We start from the raw sequence: 11,539 nt of genomic DNA, 5'->3' as shown, positions 1-11,539 counted from the left end.
TCGGCAGAAAAACAGAGGTAAATCGATTATCTTAAATTCATCTAATTATTTACAATATAAGGTAGCTTCCAATCAGGTGCTCTAATCGATAAAATTTCAAATGGACATTCCAATCAGAGTCAAAAGGCGGATCCGCTTGCTGGTGGTCCATTCATATGCCTCTTATCTGTGAGGGAATGTACCTGACCCATCTGCCCCGTCGAGGGGATTAAGTCCGCCATCGTTCAGTTGACTGAAAATGTCACTCATCACCATCACATCAATTAAAGTCCACACACATTCCCGGCCGGCCACCGAGCTAACTGCCACCGATACAAACAGCGGCAGAGAGAATGAGAGAGAGACTTCACCGAAGTTAATCCCACTCAATCTCTTGGATAAGTGGGAGAGAAACAACCGAAGCCGATAGGTGAAAAAGTTAGTAGTCGTATCATCAGCAGAAGCACGAAGAGTATGGCAAACACAAAGATGGGGGGATGATGATAATAATGGTCCATATATGCAGAGCAGCGTTTTTTGTTTTTGTTTTTTTTCGTTTTCTTTTGAAAACCGGAAATGACGTCATCGACTTTAAATAATTATTCAAATAACAAGCTTCTTTCAGGTTCTATAGTCACGCTTTTACACGTCAACGGATAGGTACGAACGTTCAGCTCTATATCAGATATCCATAAAGCAATGCGTTCACACAAAACTGGCCTTTCTTTTTGTTCCCCCCTCCCTCTCTATTAGGCAATGGACACCCCGAAATAAGTTTTCTGTTGATTCTAGATGTGGCGCCACGCAGTCTGGAGCTACGTATTTTCTTTTTTTTTTTCTTACCTGTGATTGTATGTCGTGCACACCCCCCCTCTTTGTCGACTCTGTGGCAAGAGAGCAAACAAATGCTACCCTCCCAACATCAACCAGAGAGGGATTCCTGTGTCTATTTGTTTTAGCTTAGAACCTTCTCAACCATCACTTTAACAGAGATTCTTTCATCTTCTTCTTGTGTTTTTTTTTTTTTTTGCTTTCTTCTTTGGAGTGTAGGTCAACATCAACTCGATCCGTCCCTCTGCGTCCACCACCAAATGTTGGTCTTATTCTAGCGGTCTGAAAACTCTGCCGTTCAAATAGTCAAATGGATTTTCGAGCGAAAAGAAAACGTTGACAGTTGCGTCATTTTTCTTTTCTTTCTTTAAAAAATTATATTGAAATTGGATTGGATCTATCAGTCGGTGCCAAATGTGAGCGTTTTTTTTTTTTTTCGATTGACACTCAGCTTGTGCCTTGTCTCTATTTCGAAAAAATTGACATTGACACTTGTGCGTAGGTTGCTTGGCTGTAAACGTCTCTCTGAGGGTGTTGAGTGTGGGGTGGGGTGAAGGAAAAAAAAAAAGGGGGTGGGGTGGAAGTGTCAATATTACAAGGGAACTGGAGCCAGGCTGTCTGCCAGCTCCGGAGACGCTCGTTGCGACGAAACCGACCGGGGAAATGCCACGGCATGGCATAGATAACAAACATATAGTGCCGTTACGATATAATACAGTTTACATCGTACACGTACTGTACAAAAAGGTATCTTATCGCGACGCTTTGCCCGCGTTTAAAGATCAAATAAGACCTTTCCGCATGAGAAAGAAAAAAAATATATGTATATACTACTTTCCGGGGTTGTTTTTTTTTTTTCGTTTTTCAGCTTTACAATTTTAAGTTGATAATGTGGGGGGAATGATGGCAACATTTTTGCGCGTATGCATGAATTAATTGATTTCTCAAGTTATTCAGTTTTATTCGTGGAAAATGCATTTCTAATTCATGTATGCCGATGGAAGTTCAAATTTCTAGCCACTGTTTGACAGGTGATATGCAATGGTTCCAAACTCCGGTGAGAAAAAAAAAATATGGTGGCCTTAAGAGTGTCGGCCTGAGTGGTTGATGCGTAGATAATAGCGAATGCGTTATCGCCGTGTAAGATCGTAAGCGTGATTTGTATGTTATTTCATTTGGCGAGTCCGACTGCTGTCTCATGAATTATTGTTGCGGTATTTTTTTATTTTTTTTTCAAGCGTTAATGTTACACTTCCATGTACCCTATACAGAAATGCTCACCTGACAACAAACTTAGCGGGCGCTAAGTGACTGCTTATCAGCTGTAGAGCGGGTCATATTCATATAATTTTAACTGCTCTCGAAAAGTCGTTTTCTTTTGGGTTGAAATACTGAGAGGGAAAAACAATTTCTTATCCACAATAGTCGAGCCATTTTGGCAGCTCATTCAGCAATGGTCGCCGCTTCTGATGCTGGACATTATTGTAACCCTTATCGTAGGATGTGTGAGTTTCTAGCATTAATTACATGTTATTTGAACGTTGGTTGTCGCACGTACTCGCTAAATATGATTGAGGGGATCCGCCAAAGTTCTTGAGGTACTATCCAGAAGCTATCGCCATAAGTTGGCTGCAATAAATGCAGAAATGGGATAGAAAAAGATGCACATTCAGTAGCGTACAGAATGGTAAAATTCCTGCTGTGATATGATTAGCATGTTGGAATTCTGATTTGGTACCTGTTAATCCTGGAGGGATCTTGCTCAGTCTACTTCCGTTTTTTTTTTTTTTTTCTTTCATTTTGGTTGGTTTTTTGTTCCATGAACGACGTTCGAAACCGAGAAGGAAGGACGGTTTGTGTGTCGAAAGAAATTAAGTCAGCGGATGTTTCTCACGCTGTTGTAACCGACTCACCTGTATAGGCGTGGAAGGCTAATTAGTATGCCTAAGCACGGTAATTTCCCGCCAAGTGAATAAACAGATCATGTCGTTGACTTAATCGTGGCTTCCGTGTAAGGAAAATTCTGGTAAACTTCGTAAATCATCTGAATTCTTTTTAATCGGAAAAATGTAATTTTTTTTTTCTTTTCCAGTTCTTTTAGTCGACTACATCGCAATCTATAATATTTTTTATCAGACAAAGCTCTCTGCTCTGCTTTTAGGTGAAATAATTGATAAAGTTCCCGATATATACTAATGACAAGATCTTCTTTCTATGGTGATGCCTGCTGCCAGAACAAAATCTCCAACGCCATCTATCATTAAGTATAAATGTTAGTGCTAATACTATTTCCTAGATGTCGGGATAGTTATTTGCAGACGGTAATCCAGCGTGTGGTTTTTGTTGTTGCTAAGTTGAATTCCATTTGTTATATTCTGATTTTATGCAAATATGTTGCGAATTATAAGCAAGCTGAGAGTTCCAGCCCAGCGATCCCTAATGATGCTGTGTGAAAAATCAAACGTTATTCGTTCATTGGCGTCGGATGTTCGGTACCATGACCGGCGATCCTTCTGCCATAGTCTACCTTCTTTTCAAAAGAAAATGTATGGTCACTGTTCATGACTGTTTCAGCTTGCCGATTGTTTAAATTGTTCAAATAAATATTTTTTTTTCCAGGATTTCTGTCACATTTGTAAATAGAGAAGGTAATTCCATGCTAGTCAAAGCCAAAGTGGGTGATACATTCCTGGATGCTGCCATCAATAATGACGTGGACCTAGAAGGTTTTGGTTAGTTTGATATAGTGTGAATTACCCTGCTGCTTTAACGCTAACTAACATGATGCTGCATTCCCTTCCAGGTTTTTTTTCTTTCCAAATTATTTTGTCCTAAATTATACTCCAATGAACACCTGCTTTTCGTGCACATGTTGCTTAATTTTAGGAAGTAGAAGCATTCTTAGGAAGATTCATTTTGTTTTTATAGGTGCTTGTGAGGGCACACTCTCATGCTCAACATGCCATATAATTTTCAAGAAGGAAGATTTTGATAAACTTCCAGAGAAACCATCTGACGAAGAGATGGATATGCTTGATCTAGCATACGGACTTTGTGACACGTAAGTTTATTCATTTTCCATCCTTATGCGAAATAACGACTTTTATGAAATATTATTCACAGATCTCGCTTGGGATGTCAAATTACTTTGACAGAATCAATGGACGGTATCGTCGTAACAGTTCCGGCTCAAGTAGCAGATGCCAGGGATCGATAGCACTTAGCACAAATTTAAAAGCTGTAATATACTTTCTCGAGCATTACAAAATACATTAAAAGTGCAAAGATCCATTTTAGCCCACCAAAATTGAATGTATTCGAAAAGAAGAAGGATACGTCATTTGGAGAGACCCTATAACGGTTCTTTTGAAATTTGTATTCATCCAGCTAGCCGAATACGAATGCAAGCTCTGTATGGAGAAAACCGCTTAAAAGCAGTCATATCGCGTTAGTATTTACGTTTTTGTTCGTTGATATTGTTTTTTCTGTTTTCAGTCTATGTCGTATTTTCTTATAATTATGTTTTGTGATTCTGTTTTAACAGCTTTAAGGTGTGATCCTCTCAGCATTACCTGTGCAATGCCTTAACCAATTTCATTGCGATAATTCGTGGGAAAATGGTAAATACGCTAAATTTCTATTCAAATGTTGATTATGTTCATCGTTTCTTGCCCTCAATATTTGCAGCTCACGAGTACCAAGCCGCAAAATTTTTCATTTCTACGTTGTCAAATCCATCGATCTAATTTGAAACAGAATGAGCTTAGACGAACCCAATATCTTAATTAATTTTTGGGTATGTGATTCCCTCGCGCTGAATTTGGACTTTGGAATCGTCATTATACAACGGGACGACTAAAGACGGTGGTATATTGGTTTGTGTTGTCATTATCAGAAACCAACGCTGCCCCCCATTAGGCCCCCGTAGTTTGATAAAATAAACAACATTACGGCACACGGAAAACTTCAAGACGTTTCACCAGGGACGCATTATGATTTAACAAAGAAAGAAAACTTCCATAAGTAATTGTGAAGGTACGTCACGTCCCGCTAGTGACTTCCTATCTGCACTTCCGGGGTAGAAAGCATCAGGTTGACATCTCTCCTTATTGAAGTTCAGTATCTCCGTGGCCTTTCTGGAGCTGACACAATTCAAGAACTTCAAAAATGAAACTTCTGCGAGTGATCGTCTTTTTAGTGCTGTTAGTCGGTGTACTGGCCTCTGTTTCAAATATCAATTTGAGCCCGACTGGAATTTATCCCGAAATTTCTACCAAAGGTGGTCTCGGCGTATCAATAGCGGTATTGATCTACATGCTCTTCTCAGAGCTAGGCTATCTTCCGTTCAGATTTAAGGGAAGGAAAAGAAGATCTGCTGTTGGTCAACTTTCGAATCGAATTAGGCTTGGAGACAGAGATGCTATCTTGAAGGTAAACACAAATAATCAATGCCCTGCGTGAACTTCATGCCCAACATCTTCTTGTACAGTTAATCCTGTCGATGGATCGAAGTAACTGCTTGCTTCGCTTCCTATGCGAACTCGAAGGCACAAGAAGTGAGGCAACGAAGAACAACACGTCCTTGGATCCGGCCTTGGAGGAAGATTTAATTCTTTTAAAAGTAGCCAAGTACGTAGAACAATATTTATTATCCGTATACAGAAAATGATCTTTCCTAAATTTACATCTAATGAATGATTTTTGCATTTCGTAACAGACGTAATATGCATCCGGCTGAATTGATGAGAAAAGATCCCGGATCTCCAGCTCTTCCTTTTGAACTGGCCGTTTTCACCGGTTCCCAGGGCCTGGCAACATGTGCCAATGTATTTCAGGCTTGCCCTTACAATATTACAACCATGCAAGGATTTTTGGGCGAGGATTTCACAAACGATATGTAATTTTCATCAGTGTTATCCATGTCAAGCACTGGCCTATCACCCCAACTTATTTATTAAATTATTATGAGATACCTAAAATCTCAAATTTCTTAATTAAATTCGAAATTTAAAACCCATTATTACCGATCCTATAAATACACCAGAAACATAATATTTTACTTTTTCCCGCGTGATTTCCTTTACTTCCGTCTGCTAACGTAGTGCCATTGCAGACGGTGTTCAGTTAAAGTTTGTTTACAGTTTTAAGCTTTGGTCAAGGCGGCAAAAGCCATCATATTATTTGTGGGATTTTTATTTTTTCACGTACGTTGTAATATTCATGTAAAGAAAAACCTTCAGAGTTAAGAATGAGCTCTGACGAAGATTGTCGTATCGTATCGAACGAACCGTCATATTCTGCTGCCGTATCCGGTAAAAATAAAATTAGTTCTGATCAAGTACCGAAGTTCACATGTCCGATGTGCCCTCAAGTTTGCGAAGAACTATGTATAATAGAAGCTCATATTGAGAATGAACATCTAAATGTAAGATAAAATGTTATCAAAATGAAGTACTAGGTGGCAATTCAAATATTTTTATTTCAGGGTCTGGAAGAACAAATCTCCGAAGATAATTCAAAGCCCTTCAACTCTGCTGTGCATGCTTGTCCACTTTGCAGCCAAACATTTAAAGATACTTTATCGCTTGAATTCCACTTTCGTGCACAACATGATGTGTTACAAAATGAGGTATAGTTGTGCATTTGCATTAGTTTGGCCTATTAGCATATATAATTTTTAGTTATATAGTTAGTTTCTTGGTTGTTTTTAAAACATTATTTTTCATAGGAATCAACATCCAAGGCTCAAACTCTGAAATTGTCTTGTCCTGTTTGTCTATTCGAATTCTGTTCTGAGGAGCCACTTGCTCAACATGTCAATCTGCATTTCTCAACAGATATTTCCAATGGTAACATGCAGTGTTCGTATTTTTCTTTTTGAATGAGATGTTACATTAGTTTCCATCCTGTTCAAATGTCAGACGTTGATGAAGAGCTTGCCCGTAAGTTGGAACAAGAAGAACGATGTTTAATGCAGAACAAGGAACGTGACGATTTCAAGCGACTTCAATCGATGCATGGTTTCGATCAAGGAAGAAATTTGAATCGACAGTGTGATGCAAATCTTTTCAGATCTGTCAAAAAAGGGAACATGTCTGCTGTAGACTATCATGAAAAACGGATTATGCTTAAAATGAGTGAAAAAATCGGACTGGACGATGGTTCGTCAGCCACTCTGGGTAGAACGTAAACGAATCAAACTTTGACTTACTCTCGTTAATACATCTTGCATTACAGATATTACAAACCATATCAGAAAGCTTACGGTGGCACAATCCACGCACATGTGTAGTGCTGTTGATCACTATGCTGCATCTTTCGGCGACTCTGGTTGGGGTTGCGGCTATCGGTAAAGGTGACATGTGTGATTTAACAGTACGAATATGTCGAATAAATTTCAAATAACGGCATAGGAACCTACAAATGTTGCTCAGCGCACTTCTTCGCAATCCTCAGTATGCCGACCGACTATTAAATCTTTGTCCTTCGACATCATCAACATCCGATAGTTCCATCAAAGTACCGTCCATTTCTCGACTTCAATCGGCAATAGAAGAAGCTTGGAAGATGGGATTTGATGAACAAGTAAGTAGACTTACTTGTAAACCATTTCATGTATAACGTTACTTTTAAATGCGAATGCTGGATAGGGTTGTGAACAGTTAGGAGGCAAGCTCTCTGGTACGTGTAAATGGATTGGCGCAACAGAAATAGCGACACTTTTGGCTTCATGTCGCATACGGTGAATTAACAAAATCGTAAACGTTTATTTTATCGGCAACTCTTTTAGTAATAACCACTATATTTTTTTCCGCTCAGATATCGTTTGATAGATTTCCATCGACCTACTTCTGCCGATGGTAAACTACACCCCGCGTTATTCGATTGGGTTAAAAATTACTTTGAGGAAACGTCTGAATTTAAGCCCCCATTGTACTTTCAACATCAAGGTATGAACAGCCCTATATTATTAGACCAAGTTTAACGTTTCTCTCAATTCTCTTTTTCTAGGCCACAGCCGCACGATTATTGGCATAGAAGAAAGGGCACAGGGAAACGCACGTCTGCTGATACTTGATCCAAGTCACAAGAGCGATCAGATGCGTCTTTTGACGAACAATTCCGGATCGGCCCAGAATAATCCTGCAATCGCCAAAAAGATTTTGGTACCTATGGCGGCTTTAAAGGCCAAGCAATACCAAATTGTTTGTGCAGACGGCGGCTTTGTTGTTGATGAACACGAGTACTCGGTGAATTGTTTTCAAATTACAGCAAATTAAAAATTTTGGAAGCAATTATAACAGATGTTTTCTGAATATTTGCAGCAAAGTCGAGTAATCCGGTCGACACGTATTCCGTAACTGATTTGGCGAAGAAGTACATTTGACAGAAATGTGGCTCACGCGTAAGATTTCTGTGATACTACAGAAGGCAAGGTATTGTATCTAAACAAAACGTTGCTAAAGAAAAAGTATGCCCCATTTACCTCGTTTTGTTACAAAATCACTTGAAAAAATTATTTGCATGAAAAATTGCCCTAATACTAAGTATGTTTTGTATCTCAAATAGTAAAATTCAGTAAGACGTCGCTTGATAAATTTTGTCTTCTATAAATACACGATTAGTCATTAGTCAGACATCTTTTTTTTTTCTTCAAAAAAATGTAACTGTTCAAACGGTTAACTGTCATTGAACCCGACGCGTTCTTCACAATTTGCATTTAAGGGACTTAGGTAGTATTTTTTTGGAACCAAAGGGAAATTTTATTCCCTCCATTGACATTTGAGGCTCTATCGTCATTTTCACTTAGGTACATAAATCATATGAAGAAGTAATTTGAAGTAATATGCAAGCAGTAGCTCAGTGGTAGAGCATTGGCTATGTAAAATAAAGGTCTTGGATTCAAACCCCGAGAAAGTGACGAAGAAGACACAAGTACATGGTTAGAAAAATCTCTAGACGAAAGATGCTCGATTAAGCGGTGCGGATTAAATGGTAAGTAAATGGCATGACCCGCTACGGGTTTATCACAAATCAAGGGAAACGGGGCGGGGGAAAACAAGGTGGCCCAGTTTTGCCCCTCATTATTAAATAAATACTATATGTGCTTCGAATCGCCACATATTTACCTTCATGTTCCTGTAATACAAAAAGATTTTGAATAACCAAGGATTTTGTAATATCTTTGGTGATGCAGTAAAAAGCCAGATTTGCCTATAGTGAAATTGCATTATTTTTCAAGAATTCCAGCAGTAAATTCCATCCATCCAGTTAAATTCCAAGAATTCCAGCAGTAATAGTATCTGTCAAAATAATAAGAAAGATCACACATCTTGACACATCATGACATCACATCTTCACAAAACATGCTCGAAATTTTGACCATTTTCTTTCCCACCTTACAGGATCTTTCTTTAGCTACTGTTAAGTAAATATGGTAGTAAAAGTGGCTTTCATCTGTTATCTGGCCACCAAGAAACAGAGAACAAAAGAGTGAAATTGTTGCTGAAAATATCTTGAGACATACCTGTCTAAATGTATGAATAGGTTCTTAAGGCTGGAATCAACTGACAGGATATCCATAACATTTATCTCAGCTTTGAACTTTAAACATCAGCACCTATAACGCAAGTACTAACTGCAACAACTAGCATACATAAAGCAAACCATAAAACTATATTTGTACCTCCGCAGTAGCCGAGCTAAGAAAAGAACCACAAAGGAAATAAGCCTTGTCCAAGAATAGTTAAAGCTGGCACATAAGAATAATAAAACGGCTTACAATTGTCTCATCGACTAAGAATATGTAGAAAGATATAATGATAAACAATATAATTTCAACTTACAGGATCACATTAGAAATAAACCACAAGAATCAGCTAGCTAGGCAGCACACAAGTAGTCGTGGTCGCCATATTATCAAAGCATCTAGTGGAGGCATCGTTAACCACCAAGCGATTGCATAATTGCATTGAATTGAAGCCTGACTTTAAGCCCGATTTGTTGTAAAAAAAACATACTTGGCTACTTTTAATTTGAATAACTCATAAAGTATAAATACCAAATTAAAACAAACTTGATTTTCGACATCAATTTTGAAATTTTTGATTTGTTTTTCTCATCAAATCTGATCATGTTATTTAATCAATTCAAAATTAATTGATTCTGGGTTTGGCAACGATGTATCTTGTCGCGAATGGCGCCTTGGCGGTTGGCGCGCTTAGATGATTACCTTACATTTTTTTCACCATTCAAGTTTGGGTAAAGAACGGCGAAAGTATGTTTCAAGAAGATCTTTGAAATGCCTTTCAAGCTAAATTGAAGAAAATCACGGTAAGACATCAGTTGTTGTTGGCAGCTATACGAAAAGATTGGATATTAGAAAATTACAGAGGTCAAACGTTGTAAGAAATTTTTATGTCTCTTTCTTCATTGTGCACGTGTCGCTCAATTGGGTTTCGAAGAATGACGAAATATTTCATTGGATTCGTATTTTAGCTAAGTGAAAGCAATCTGACATCATGTCATAATCTAACATTACCAATTATTAGAAAAAACTATAATGATCTTAGTTCCTCTGTTTTGAACAAAAAAAAAGGTAAAAAGGATTAACAATTACATCACTTTCCTCATAGGTAAAACTTTTCACATGCTTCAAGATTACACCATGACGGACAGTGTGGCTGCTACACATATGATTCAGTTTATGCTATTGATCCTGACAGTCCCTGACAATCAGTTATTGGCATATCCTGTGACACCCATGATATCCAGTGACTATCAATGTGCTCTCGAGACAAGTGGCTGTTCCGTTTAAGAATATCCTGGGTGATAGGCTACTCTTGTTCATCACCTTGCATTTGAATCACCAGTGTACAATCAAGTACTGTCAGCTCTAGTTAGTCAAACCTGTCAAGATGAAGCTTGTATAGTGAAACATTGGAACTGACATAACTATTCTGAATCAATGACATACCTAATCAGTGTGATAAATAGTGTCAACATTCCTGCAGCTGGTATGAGGAGTTTGAGCAAGGCTTATCTAGACATGGCCATGTCCTGTATGATGTCAACTCTTCAAGCATCTAGCTGAATCACCCTTCCTAAAGGTAGGCAATCCTGTTTTATTACACTTCTGTAGTCAATGGTTGTGACCTCACGGCCATTCGTCTCCTCGAATTTCGTAAACATGTCAAGAAAATTACCACTTTTTCTATTGTTTTTCAATCAACTGCTGGTTTCACGTTTGAACCGAGAGAAGTCCACTTTCGTACGATAGAGGGCATTACTTTTCGCGCTCACGGATGCATTCTGAGTCACCATTCCATTGTAGGCCTGTTTTGTCAAGACGTATTATGTTTTGTTATCATTTGTCTAATTTTCTTTAAGAAAATCTATCCATTGTCAATTCGCAGAGAACACCACGTGCACTATCTTTCATTCATATTTGCTATTTTTGAAATGTTTTACTTATTGGAGATGGTTGCTAGTAGTCAAGATTGTTTTGTTTTTTTGTTTTTTCAACTGAAGTCTCATGTTTGAACTTTTGGTGGAAGAAGTTTCAAGTTGAATGATAGAGGGCAGTACTTTTGCGCTCGCGGATGCATTGAATCCTCTTTATTTTGCTTATTATAGGCCTCTTTGTCAAGACATCTAATTCTCGTTTGTTTAATTTGCATAAATGAATCTATCCGTTGTCCGTTTACGACTAACACGGGCAATACCTGCT

General features: G+C 38.3%; 3 protein-coding genes and 2 long non-coding RNA genes across 6 annotated transcripts; 4 read left to right on the top strand and 1 right to left on the bottom strand.

The window, feature by feature from the left end:
* The first annotated feature begins 1,412 nt into the window (after positions 1-1,412).
* Positions 1,413-4,097, top strand: LOC116930995 (2Fe-2S ferredoxin). 2 transcript variants are annotated; one of them, XM_032938472.2, is made up of 4 exons: positions 1,413-3,356; positions 3,430-3,536; positions 3,739-3,871; positions 3,934-4,042. In XM_032938472.2, exons 1-4 carry the CDS (start codon positions 3,202-3,204, stop codon positions 4,025-4,027), a joined length of 489 nt encoding a protein of 162 aa, XP_032794363.2. In that variant the 5' UTR covers positions 1,413-3,201; the 3' UTR covers positions 4,028-4,042. The 2 variants fall into 2 exon arrangements, with proteins under 2 accessions (XP_032794363.2, XP_032794362.2); XM_032938471.2 differs by having other exon boundaries at positions 1,419-3,356; positions 3,430-3,542; positions 3,934-4,097.
* Positions 4,098-4,108: 11 nt separating this feature from the next.
* Positions 4,109-5,864, top strand: LOC116930988. Its single transcript, XM_045178997.1, has 6 exons — positions 4,109-4,257; positions 4,355-4,430; positions 4,498-4,845; positions 4,931-5,241; positions 5,300-5,439; positions 5,528-5,864. The coding sequence occupies exons 4-6, from the start codon at positions 4,978-4,980 to the stop codon at positions 5,709-5,711; spliced, it is 588 nt and encodes a 195-aa protein (XP_045034932.1). The 5' UTR covers positions 4,109-4,257; positions 4,355-4,430; positions 4,498-4,845; positions 4,931-4,977; the 3' UTR covers positions 5,712-5,864.
* A 59-nt stretch (positions 5,865-5,923) lies between these two features.
* Positions 5,924-8,441, top strand: LOC116930971 (zinc finger-containing ubiquitin peptidase 1). Its single transcript, XM_032938433.2, has 10 exons — positions 5,924-6,235; positions 6,296-6,439; positions 6,539-6,659; positions 6,732-6,989; positions 7,048-7,159; positions 7,224-7,395; positions 7,461-7,552; positions 7,630-7,760; positions 7,822-8,060; positions 8,136-8,441. Exons 1-10 carry the CDS (start codon positions 6,059-6,061, stop codon positions 8,169-8,171), a joined length of 1,482 nt encoding a protein of 493 aa, XP_032794324.2. The 5' UTR covers positions 5,924-6,058; the 3' UTR covers positions 8,172-8,441.
* Positions 8,442-8,549: 108 nt separating this feature from the next.
* Positions 8,550-9,650, bottom strand: LOC116931005. Its single transcript, XR_006651350.1, has 3 exons — positions 9,497-9,650; positions 9,338-9,430; positions 8,550-9,113 (listed from the first exon to the last, which is right to left on the bottom strand). It is a non-coding gene; the product is annotated as an uncharacterized LOC116931005 (long non-coding RNA).
* Positions 9,651-9,999: 349 nt separating this feature from the next.
* Positions 10,000-11,515, top strand: LOC116931015. Its single transcript, XR_004398699.2, has 3 exons — positions 10,000-10,143; positions 10,446-10,919; positions 11,072-11,515. It is a non-coding gene; the product is annotated as an uncharacterized LOC116931015 (long non-coding RNA).
* The last annotated feature ends 24 nt before the right edge of the window (positions 11,516-11,539 follow it).

Source organism: Daphnia magna, linkage group LG9, assembly GCF_020631705.1.
Source record: "Daphnia magna isolate NIES linkage group LG9, ASM2063170v1.1, whole genome shotgun sequence".
In the NCBI taxonomy this organism is placed as follows: Eukaryota; Metazoa; Arthropoda; class Branchiopoda; order Diplostraca; family Daphniidae; genus Daphnia; species Daphnia magna.
This window is presented reverse-complemented; position numbering and strand designations above follow the sequence as displayed.